At 39.5% G+C, this 12,381-nt stretch overlaps 1 protein-coding gene across 8 annotated transcripts in view; it reads right to left on the reverse strand.

The window, feature by feature from the left end:
• The window catches only part of GUCY1A1 (guanylate cyclase 1 soluble subunit alpha 1), a 72,291-nt gene that overhangs the window by 26,891 nt on the left and 33,019 nt on the right, over positions 1–12,381 (reverse strand). For all 8 annotated transcript variants that reach the window (XM_061384349.1, XM_061384353.1, XM_061384354.1 and 5 more), the window contains 3 exons: positions 7,223–7,284; positions 2,615–2,673; positions 576–1,285 (listed from right to left, as the gene is read on the reverse strand). In XM_061384349.1, the coding sequence (XP_061240333.1) occupies positions 576–1,285; positions 2,615–2,673; positions 7,223–7,284 (831 nt within the window). The remainder of the gene's footprint in view (positions 1–575; positions 1,286–2,614; positions 2,674–7,222; positions 7,285–12,381) is intronic.

Here is a 12,381-nt window from a genome sequence, read left to right on the forward strand (position 1 = left end):
TGGGCCGGGAAGATCCCGTTGGAGGAGGGCACGGCAACCCACTCCAATACTCTCGCTTGGAGAATCCCATGGAGAGAGGAATCTGGCAGGCTACAGTCTATAGGGTTGCAAAGAGTCGGACACGACTGAAATGACTTAGCACAGCACAGCACACAAAGATTTTAAAAGGTAGACTGCGTTCAAAAAATATTTGTGAAGTAATGCCTTAAGTAAGCAAGCAAATGAATGCACAAAGAATCTTGTTTTAAGCCTTCAAAGTATTTTAGAATTATTTTAAACAGAAATATTTTATTAAAAATTCTGGCGACTTCCCTGGCAGTCCAGTGGTTAAGACTCTGCAAATCTGACCCCTGGTCAGGGAACTAAGATCCCACATTCCCTTCACCCAAAAAGCCAAAAAACAAAAAGTAGAAGCAACACTGTAACAAATTCAATAAAGACTTTAAAAATGGTCCACATTAAAAAATGTTTAAAATATTGTGAAGTGATACGGTATATTTTTACATTTTTCACACCCAGTCTTTAAAAGTGAAATCATTGAATCCATATCACAACAGGACAACTTTTCTTCTTACCCTGGAAGATTTCTTCACGGAGTTGTCCCACCTCCTCACTCGCACCAGGAACTGCATGTTCAGCATGGTCATAATGCCGCTGAACGTCTGGCTGATTTTGGGGGTCAGGATCTCAAAGTACTCATCAAAATGAGGCTTCCCTTGCACGTCTCTCCTGCTCATCAGCCGCCTGATGCCGTGGCCGAGCTGCAGGATGCTCATATCTCTGTCAAGCATGAAGTGGAAAGGGAAGGTCTTGCAGAAGAGCGAGGCGGGGATGACCAGCGAGGACACGGGTTTCCCAGGGGGCGGGTGCGGCCGGGCGCTCCTGATGTGGACGGAGTAGAGCTCGCAGGGCTGGTCCACGAACTCACGGCAGTCCTGGTGGAAGCGAGAAGGCGTCGAGGAAACCTCCACTTCCGTCTCATACAGTATGCGAGCAGCTGCCTTAATGATGCCGGGGAGAATCAGGGAAGTGATCCTCTTGGGGAAGAAATAGTAAACATATAAGACATCGGGATCTTTATCCAGGCATAGGATGGATGCGTCCTCAAACCTGCCCTTCTTTTCTGCTTCTTGACAGTGGCTGCTCTGTTTCAGGAGGGTGCTGAAGCTATTTAAAAAATCTTTCAGGGTTCCTCCAACCACACCTAGGATGTATTCATCTTCTTCATAACATATTTTAAAAAGCTCCTCACCAAGAGATTCTTTGATGATCTCCACTGGAACTCCTGAAAGCATAGAACACATTTTTCTGCCATATCATATGCATCATCTTGGCAGAGCTGTATTTTTACTACTATTTTTAATACCACCGTATCTGACAATTTAGCTTGCTTTATATCTGCTATAAGAGTTCCAACCAAAATTAATCATTTTTGTTAAAATTATCTGCATAAATTCATTTCTAAAATTCAAGTAACTCCAAATATACACCCGAATTGGTTAATTATGAAATAATGATCAATTGAGTATATGACTTTTTATCACCCTGAAACTTAACTATAAAAGAGCAATTGGAATCACAGGGTTAAGTCTCTTTCAAAAGAAGTTTTCCCACCTTGTTAACATCAGAAACAGTGGCACATGTTGTGAAGGGGTACTAGCTAGCCCCCTTGGAATATAAGCATCAGATATAGAATTAATTTATATCACTGGTGGTGAAATTCAATTTTGTCATTTTTCTTGAGATGATATAAAGTAATATATTATAATAGTAGTAAATATTATTATTATTATTTTTGAGCAAAATAGCATTCTTGTTGTTTAATGTTACCTGAATGAAAATGTGTTGGGAATATATCATTTACTTTCCACAACTTTTCCTTCACTAGTCTCCTTTATTCTTTAAACTCTTTGTACCACACTCTTCTCATCTATAACGTAGGGAAACATGGATGCCCTGTTCACAGCGCTGCTGTGGTGTTTGTGGGCCATGTTAGAATTGTGCCTGACCCAGAGAGAGGGTTCAGTGCAAGTCAGTCATCAGCAGCAGCAGCAGAAGCAAATTCTTCAAATCTACTTCAAAAAAAACCTCACCAGTTGGTCCACATACTCGAACTTTGAAAAGGACAGTATGACAAAGTCACTCATCTGCTTGATTCTGCCAAACTAAGTATTAATATGTAAGCACTGCTCACATATTTCTCATAATTGCTTCCAACCTTTAAAAACTTACTTATATTACTATGCTGAGTAGAACTTTTCATGCATAAATGAAGGACACTTAGTTACCAAGTTCAAGACCAAAGCATATGAATGTCTATAAATCAGCCTGCCAGGCAGCTTTATCTACTTCTCAGCAAATAAACATTGTAAGAAGAGGAAATGTTTGAGGTCAAACAAAGGCATAAGTATGAAAAAGAGTAATTCTTTACATTAACACAAAACATGATATTTAACATTTCACATTGGATGTTACCAACAAATAAACATGAATATTTTAAAGAAAATATTAGTTCTCCAGGTAAATATTTTCTAGGAATAGAAAATTTTACTTTACAGGTGAAATAGTTCTATAAGCAAATTATTTTCTAATTTCATATATTTAATTCTATTACCTGCTGCAATTGCTTGGTCCACAATTATTTTTTCAAAGTCTTCTCTTTCCAAAGATTTCCTGAAATTATTTCAATATCTTAAATTATAAACTGACAAATGAATGCTAAAATTTCAGATTATAACATACAGAAATGCTGACAGAAAATAATTTAAATTACCTTCTTTGTAGAGGCAAATCTTGACTGTCGAGTTTAAAGGATAGGAGCAGTGACATGTACAAACAAAATCAACGTTGGAAAACCCCCAAATATACATGACCTAGACTATTTCATCACTTTTCATAAAGCATATCTACCCTTGAGACTAACTTCATATAAGCTAATAGTACAAAGGTTTGTGCTGGCAGAAAACCCAATGGTACAAATGGCCAAGGATGATAATAAATCAGGATGGGCTTTTCTGATAAAACAACCAAGAAGAAAAATCTACCTACTGATGGATTTCACTTCTAAGTAAGTCCTTATTTATTTTTTAAAGCAAATACACAGTACATGCTACTTTTAGGTTTTAGGTTCTATATATTTAACTATCAGGCATCATCACATTAAACTTTTATCCTTGATCTAATATAAAATTAGTAACTAAATAAATTTATTCCTTATTAAATTACTGAACTGCTTTAAGTAACACATGTTTATAATATACTTATATATTAATAATAATCAATATAATTTAATATATATGATTAATGATATATAATAGCATACATTTTGACTGATAGGATTTTGTAATTTCAACTGGACAACTTGTTGATTCATGTTTGCTTAATTGTTCTTTTGATGAGTTCTGATAGTGATAACTGATTAAAATCAAATTTACAAAATCAAGTTTACAAAAACTAAAGCATATTAAAAGATACCCAAGTTATTTTGTGGTTCAGTTTGCTATTAGACAAGCCAAGATCACAAATAGGCATAAGTTGAAAATACTATATCAAACAGATTTCAATAAAGCATGATACATGTAGAGAAACTTCAAAAGAAAAAATTCTTGACAAGGAAAATCATCCCACTGGCTACTTGATCACATAAAGGTATACTGCTTATAACATGGGACAATAGACTGTTCAAAATTGGGAAACAAGTATGTCAAGGCTGTATGTTGTCACCCTGCTTATTTAACTTATGTGTAGAGTACAACATGTGAAATGCTGGGCTGGATGAATCACAAGCTGGAATCAAGACTGCTGGGAGAAATATCAACAACCTCCAATATGCAAATGATACCACTCTATGGCAGAAAGTAAAGAGGAACTAAAGAGCCTCTTGATTAGGGTGAAAGAGAAGAGTGAAAAATCTGGCTTAAAACTCAACATTCAAAAAACTAAGATCATAGCATCTGGTTCCATCACTTCATGGCAAATAGATGGGGGAAAAGTGAAAACAATGGCAAATTTTATTTTCTTGGGCTCCAAAATCACTGCAGACAGTGACTGCAGCCATGAAATTAAAGGATGCTTGCTCCTTGAAAGAAAAGTTATGACAAACCTAGACAACATGCTAAAAAGCAGAGACATCACTCTGCGGACAAAGATCCATCTGGTCAAAGCTATGGTTTTTCCAGTAGTCATGTTTGGATATGAGAGTTTCACCATAAAGAAGGCTGAGCACCAAAGAATTGATGCATTCAAATTGTGATGCTGGAGAAGATTCTTGAGAGTCCCTTGGACTACAAGGAGATCAAACCAGTCAATCCTAAAGGAAATCAACCTTGGACATTCATTGGAAGGACTGATGCTCAAGCTCCAATACTCTTTGCCACCTGATGCAAAGAGCCAACTCATTGGAATAAGACCCTGATGCCAGGAAAGACTGAGGGCAGGAGGAGAAGGTGGGCAACAAAGGATGAGATGGTTGCATGGCATCACCGACTCAATGGACATGAGTTTGAGCAAAGTCTGGGAGATAGGGAGAGGGAAGTGCTTCAGTCTGAAGCACTGGAGTGCTTCGGTCCATGGGGTCACAGAGAGTTGGACATGACTTAGCAACTGAACAACAACAGTCAGAAATATATTCTTATCTAAATAACTTGGGGATCAGGCTATGATATTACATCTAGTTTGAATTAGATACCCCCAACCCCTTGTTATATACTATATTAGTCAGTCTCCAGATTTGTTCCTTCTTCTCATTTAAGCAACTTCTTTTTTTTTTTTTGAAGAATTAGCCTAAAGCTGCTCAGAGGACTCTTCTGCCAATTCCCAGCAAAGCTTAGCTAAGTCAAACATCACACTGCTGCTGCTGCTGCTGCTGCTGCTAAGTCACTTCAGTCATGTCCGACTCTGTGCGACCCCATAGACGGCAACCCACCAGGCTCCTCCATCCCTGGGATTCTCCAGGCAAGAATTCTGGAGTGGGTTGCCATTTCCTCCTCCAGTGCATGAAGGTGAAAAGTGAAAGTGAAGTCGCTCAGTCATGTCCAACTTGTAGCAACCCCATGGACATCATACAGTGCCATTCAAAATAAGTTCCTTAACTTTACCTTCAAAAAATTTAAAAATAAGGTGTATGTCTGCATGTACACCAGCAAATGTAAGTATGTTATACACACAGGCACACATACACCAGCCATGAATTCACACATGATGTGATCAAAAGGTCCTAGGAAAAGATAAAAGCAAAAGCTCAAAACCAACCCAAAAGGGTATCATAATGACTGAACAAAACTCATTCACTTAAAAATGGTGGTGGGTGTGCTGTATGACTCAGGGAACTCAAATCAGGGCTCTGTAACAACTTAAAGGGGTGGGAGAGGGAGGAAGATGGGAGGGAGGTTCAAGACGGAGGGGACGTATATATACCTATGGCTGATACATGTTGATGTTTGGCAGAAACCAACACAATTCTGTAAAGCAGTTATCCTTCAATTTAAAGATAAATAAATTTAAAATTTTAAAAATGGTGGTGGGTGGGAAAGTGAAGTTCCCCTCAGCAGTCAGCACAGTGCCCTCAGTAGAAATGGCAGCCAACCTGCCAGAAAGATGGGGAAAAAGGCCCCACATAGCCAAGAACTAAAGAAACAAAGCAGAGAGAAGCCATTTGGCATTATCAGCAGGCAGTCTCATAAGAGAAAAAGCCCCTCTTCTTATTTCAACAGTGGTATAATCATTAGGACACTTTAACAGTATGATAATGCTTTAAGAAGTCAAAGAAGAGGTAAAAAGATTTTTCAAAATTTCAAATAAAATCATTTTTTTAAGTTTTGAGGTGTTTTTTTTTTTTTTTAAAGAGCTCCATCTCTGGGAACACATCCTAATTGAATATCAGCATCGAGCTTAGGCACATTTCAGGACACCAAGCCCTGGGAATAAATTCTGAGTCAACTGGCTGCCAAGGCCTCAGGCAGACAGACAGAGTAGCACAGCTCCAGGACTTGCTGGCTATCTTATCAGCCGGACTGAGAATTAAGGTCAGAGGCTTCTGGAATGCTGTCCATATCACTCTGCAAACACAGCTTCTGTCAGACACATAGATTCACACTCTCTTTGGATCTGTCTCTGACCCCTTCTTGGCTTGCCTGCTGCCTGAAGCCTGGGACCAGTTAGTCAGCGAGTGAAATTAAGCCCAGAAAACGCACAGAGCAGATGATCCCCTCCTGGTCAGCAGATGGATAAATGTATAAAATATTCCTGACAAAGGTACTGGTTTGCAAAAGTTGCAAATTCAATTCTGAAATTTGAATGCAAGTGTTTATTGTAGTATTTACACAGCAAATAATCCTTCAATTTCTGGGAAACCAAAACAAAGCCAAATCAAGTTTTCCACCAACAGTAAATGTGCCAAGATGTATTTGTAAAATGAACTCTAAAAATCAGGGTTTGTTTGTTTTTAATTCACCTTATATATGAAACTGCTACAGAAAGCTTTCTTAAAGAAAGTTTCAAAGACAAAGTAGAAGAAAAAGTACAAATGGAATAGGTATTTGAATATCAGTATAATCAGTATAACCAAGCTAGTTAGGAAAATACCAAAACACCTCCCTAAGGACTGATCCAGCTGCTGCCCCACTCCTGAGTTGCCCACCTCTTACTCCCACATCCTTCCCTGCTGATGTGGGAGCTAAAAATTTAACCTGTGCAATATTGTAAAATAATCAGCCTCCAATTACAATAAATTAATTAATTTTTAAAAATTGTGGCTTAGGCTGGGGCAAAGGGACAGGCAGGCTGCACTGGGACCTAGCCCCAGATTCTTGGCACTGTTCTTCAAGCAGGAGTCTGCTCTGATCTATGCCTTAACTTTATTAAATATTTCAGAAATTACACCCTAGCAGAAAAGAATAGGCCTTTTGGGAGTTTACTAAATGGAGAAGCACAGGGTAACATGGTTAAAATCATGGGCTCTGAAAAACCCAGGCTTGAAACTCCATTCTGCCATTTCCTAACAGCTATAAAATTCTAGACATTTTATAGAAACCTGAGCTTAGTGACATATGAACTGTGAAAAATGAACACACTTCCTTTCAGATTAGTGGCAGCTCAAACGCTTAGCCCAGTTCCTACATACCAAAGTGATTCATATATGCGAGACACCACTAAGCGCTGGTTATTAGTAGCTGTGACAGTGATTGTAACAGGAGATTCATGCAACTGAAATGATTCAATTTACCTGTTTTCCTTTATTTTGTGTTTTGCGAATGTTCTCTGAAGGGCAAGGTTCAGACGCTCAAACTGAAAATTGAAAAGAAAAGTTTTAAGCACTCCCTTAAATAATCATTTTCTTGACACGTATTTCACAAAAATTTCTTCTGAGAGCTTGTCAGGAAGAAGCAGAAGCATTGCTACTTTAAAGACAAGTGTAGTTGAACTACCCCTGTGGAAAAGAGGACTGATTTTCAACAGCTCTCACATTTGGGAAGAAGCTAACCACTCAGACTGACTTGAATCTGGATGTGAGCTGTGTCCCTGGTGGGTGGCTCCAACAGCCACCGAGCTGGAATCACACAAGAGACTCAGTTTGGTGAAGTCAGGCACCCCTTCCTCCAGGTCAGGAAATCCCTTGGACGTGCAGCCAGGACTTCAGTCTCAACGGGGCTCAAGCCAGGAGACCCTCTTTCCTTCCACAGACCCATAGCAGCCCCCTACCCTATGCTGAGATCCTCCACCCTCCCACAATCTCACATTCTGCTCATGTATCATTCCTGTCTCTTCCTTCTCTAGAAACTCCAAGCATCTGTCTCTTCCCTTTCTTTTATCCCTTAAATCCAATCTGTCACCGAGTTCAGTTGATTACTGACTGAAACAAATCTTGGATTTCCCCAAACTTGTACTCATTTCTTTTCCTTGAACAAACAATCTTCACAAAATACTTAACAGTGTTCTTCTCTTTTACTGATTTCTGAGTATCTCATGAATCTTCCTAGATTGCAAAATACTTGTATGTAAGCCTGCATAGTTTTAAATACTGGTTGATAATTAATATCTCTTAGCAGCTTGCTCTCCCTAACCAGTTAATAAGTGGAAAGTAAATCATTGGTAACTTCTTTACATTCCATAAAAAAAAAAAAAAAGTTCTATGTATCTGCATGTGTATACAGCCACCTACTGTAGTTTATCCAGAGGACAGTGGAGAATTCTCTGGCTCTGTGCCAAGTTGTGAAATTCCTTTTTCCTTAAGAACTATTTATATCCCTCTTGTAAGACAGTAAAGTCAAGCAAAATCGACCAAGATTCTGTTTTAATGAAATTATGAAAAGAACTTTTGGTTTCTAAAGAGCATATATTAGTAGAACTTAAATGTGAAATTTCTTGAAAGACAATACAAGTGCTGAAAAGAAATAAAATAGAACTTAAATTTACCCATATAACAATTTTTCTAATGGTTTAGATAAGGAGCGAGAGACAGAAGGGCTGGAGGGTGCTGGGCCAGCAGGCAGATTCTGAGCAAGGGCCCAGCACCCTGTGGCAAAGGGTGATTGCCTGGCAGGCAGAGAGCAGGTTTGGGAAAAGAAGGAAGAAGGAAACATTAGACTTGAGACCCTAAAGGAAGCAGAAGCAGACAGCCTAGGCTGCTTAAGAAGGCTTCAATATTTCAAGGGCATTTTTTTGCTGTTTTTTTCTTATTCTTATGTATTGCTTTTTATTTCTGTAGGTTATATTCTTTTAAGTGGAATCCTTAAAATCTATGGATTTCCAGTAGCTCTTTCCAGATCAATTTCATAAGAGTTTGTAGCCATTGTCACTCCATCAGTTATATATAAGACTGCCAGTGTCAGCTTCACCCCATCAAGGGTCTTTGACTTCATAGAGAGTGACTCTGGAATCATGAACACCAGCAAGTCTTTGTGGATGAAAGCCCATGAAACTCTGGGTTGCTGGGAGTTTTGCCCTTCTCTAAAACCTAATCAGACAGAAAGTGTGTGCGTGTGTGCATGCTCAGTCACATCTGACTCTTTGCAACCCGACAGACTGTAGCCTGGCAGATTCCTCTGTCCATGAGATTTCCCAAGAAAGAATACTGGAGTGGATTGCCATTTCCTCCTCCAGGGGATCTTCCCCACCCAGGGACAGAAGCTGCGTCTCCCACAACTCTCATGTTGGCAGGCAGATTTTTTACAACTGAGCCACCTGGAAGAGGGGTCATCAGTGACATGATGGTCACTGCCTGCACAGAAGATCTTGGTTGTCCTTCAAGCATTTGCAACCTGACATTTTTTTTTTCTTATTTTCTGTCTTCTCCACTAGAATAGAGACTCCAAAAGGACAGGGAAGATCTGTTTAGCTCACCACCGCATGTTGGGCACCTAGAAAGTACCTGGTCACAGGAGATGCTACCTACATACTGATGGAATGAAGGAAGAAAGGAATGAATGCACATCATCTCCCCTGTCAGCCATTCCAAGTCCTGAAGGCTTAGTCTGTAACATGTGTATCAGTGAAGCAATATAACTCAGTACAGAGATGTTACCATTGCAGCTTGCTCAAAAACACAATTTATATTATTTCAAGTTAAAATAATTTTAATTACATTTGCTTATACATGATTTATTGCTCTGACCAGGAACTTGGGATGGGCAACAAGGAAAGAAAATCCATCCATTTCTGCCCCTGAAGACTTTCTCCTTCCTCACCTCAAGTACTAGTGGAAATATCACCATCCTCTCTCCTCTTGACCTTTTGGTTAAACACTAGGACACGTTTTTACCATTCTCAGTCTATATTCTTCCTGGTCTTTCATTTCCTTCCCACTGCCACCAGAAACTTCTTTTTCTTGTCCTTTCCTCCTAACATATATGCTGTCATTGTAAGAAAGGACAAATGGTCCCTCTCTCATTGCTGGACTTCCTAGAACAGGTGTCTTCCTGACTTTCTATGCTGAATCAGAACTTAGGACCCACTGTATAGCTTAGGGCCCTCTACTCAATATTCTGTAATAGCCTATAAGAGGAAAGAACCTGAAAAAAGAATGAATATAAGTATATGTATAATTGACTCACTTTTCTGTACACCTGAAACTAGCACAACATTGTAAGTCAACTCTACTCCAATAAAACTTTTTTTAAAAAAGAATTTGCTTTTTTTAAGTAAAAAGTTCTGAAGTCCTAGCCAAGCTGTAGCCGCATACGTTAGTGATATTACAGCTTAACAGGCTTTGGTGTCTGCTTTCATCATACACCATTGCTCCTCTGGAAACTGTTATAAATTCAAGATAAGACAAAACAAAACCCACAAGTTTTTCAGACAAAACATTTATTGGTAAAGGCTGCTGGTGCCTAGAGCTTCCTACCTTGGTGCTAAGGCTTCTCGAACACATCCTGAGCCTACACCCTGAGATGATGTAGATCACAAGAATGTCAGGAGCAGGACCCAACTTCCCTGAGATCTCACGCCTTAGGATACAGAATCAATGACTGCAGGATGGCCCTGGAGGATACCAGTATATTAACACTTCAGGTACAACTGCCATTTCATCCAGTATTGCTGGGAACACTCTGAATGGAATTTCATAGGTCTTGTTTATGGATTAGTGGCTACTTCAGATGATTTTTAACTTTTCTGCATTTTTTCTTTTTGCCTAGAGACTACATTAAGAAAGCTTATTTTTATGTAAGAGCGAAGAAAAGCCATTGAAAGGTTTTGAGTATGGCAGGACCTGGGATGGAATGTTTTCTATAGTTCTTCATGTTCTTCTAGACCAAGGAAATTTTAGCTCATAAGCATAATGGAATACTACTTCTTTTTTTCTTCTTGCAACCCAATATTCCACAACACCTTCAGAGACTTCAGGAGTTCCTTCAAGCCCCCTTCATCTCACAAGGTGTGTGATTTGGGATAATATCCTTCACAGAAGCGTGTGCTGCTGTGTGCTGTGCTGTCGCTTCAGCCCCGTGTCTGACTCTTTGCAACCCTAGGAACTGTAGCCCATCAGGCTCCTCTGTCCATGGGATTCTCCAGGCAAGAACACTGGAGTGGGTTAGCCATGTTCTCCTCCAGGGGATCTTCCCAACCCAGGGACCGAACCCGCATCTCTTATGTCTCCTGCACTGGCAGGTGGGTTCTGTATAACTAGTGCCACCTGAGAAGCCCTCATATAAGCATATGTGACTCGATTTAGTTCAGGGAATGGGTTCTGATTTGCTACAACTGTGGCTAAGATCATGATGCAGTTATTTTAAAAACACTCTGCTTGAGGAGCTTACAGGATTATCGGGGAGAATTTCCATGAAAAATCAGCTAATAATCAAATAGAAGAGCAACAGATTATGAATGAGGTGCAGAGACCTTTCCATCTCCCCTAGTTATCTTAAAGCAAGTGATCTAACTTTTATGTGTCTTAATTTCCTCAAACAAATGAAAAGTTTGCACTAGATGAGCTATAAGACCTTTGTAACCTACGATTCCATGACTCTGGAATGCCATCTCCCACTCTAAATCTTCTAAGGATAATGAACTATAATACTTGTCCCCCCTAAAACATAACTAGAGTTTACATCTAATTATCGAAAACAAGAATGAGGATGCCATCAAATGCTATCTGGAGTCTCTTCTTTGGGGCTACGGATGGGACTGAAACTGAACAGTAAGCTAAGCATTAAATCTGTCCACTTAAAAAAGATCAGTTTTTTAAAAAGCCCTATTTAATCAAAGACACCTAGATGTTTGAATAGCTGATGAAGTAATCTAGTTTGGTTGCTATTCAGCATGAATGTATCCAGCCCTGCGATGTTCACTAAAATGTGAATGAAAATGGCCTCAGTTGTGGGAAAGAGTCCTGGTTCTTCAGGTCAAGGGCAGACCTCTTGCTTCCTGGAAGTCCTCAGCCTGTCTTTCTCTACTACATGACAGCACACTCAAAGCTATGAGCCCGCAAACAAATGACACACATTATCCTAAATAAAGGAAAATAAGAACGCATATATTTGATATTCTGAATGTTTTTAAAAGAGATTCCAATATGTGCATGACTTCCATTGTAGGAATTCAGAATTTATCAAACAAAATAATAAAGCCAACAGGGTAATGACAGGACCTGGGGAAAGCATGGCCGCTCTCCAGCTTCCCAACCTCACCATCTGCTCATCCCTGTGCTCTGCCCTTGGAAATGAGGGTGCCAACTGCTTCCCAGACTGACACCAACCAACTGCCTGGGAAGAGCTGCATCCCTCATCCTAGTCAATGCTGGCTGCTGGTGACTGGAGCGGGGAGACTGTAATTAAATATTTCCATCTCAAAGGCCACTAGCCAGTCTACTACTGTGCTTATCTTATATTTGACATAAGTTCCCTCAACTTCCTGCCAATTCTAATTTATCCATTCTTCAAACTTCAA

This window comes from Bos javanicus, chromosome 17, assembly GCF_032452875.1.
Source record: "Bos javanicus breed banteng chromosome 17, ARS-OSU_banteng_1.0, whole genome shotgun sequence".
NCBI classification, from domain to species: Eukaryota; Metazoa; Chordata; class Mammalia; order Artiodactyla; family Bovidae; genus Bos; species Bos javanicus.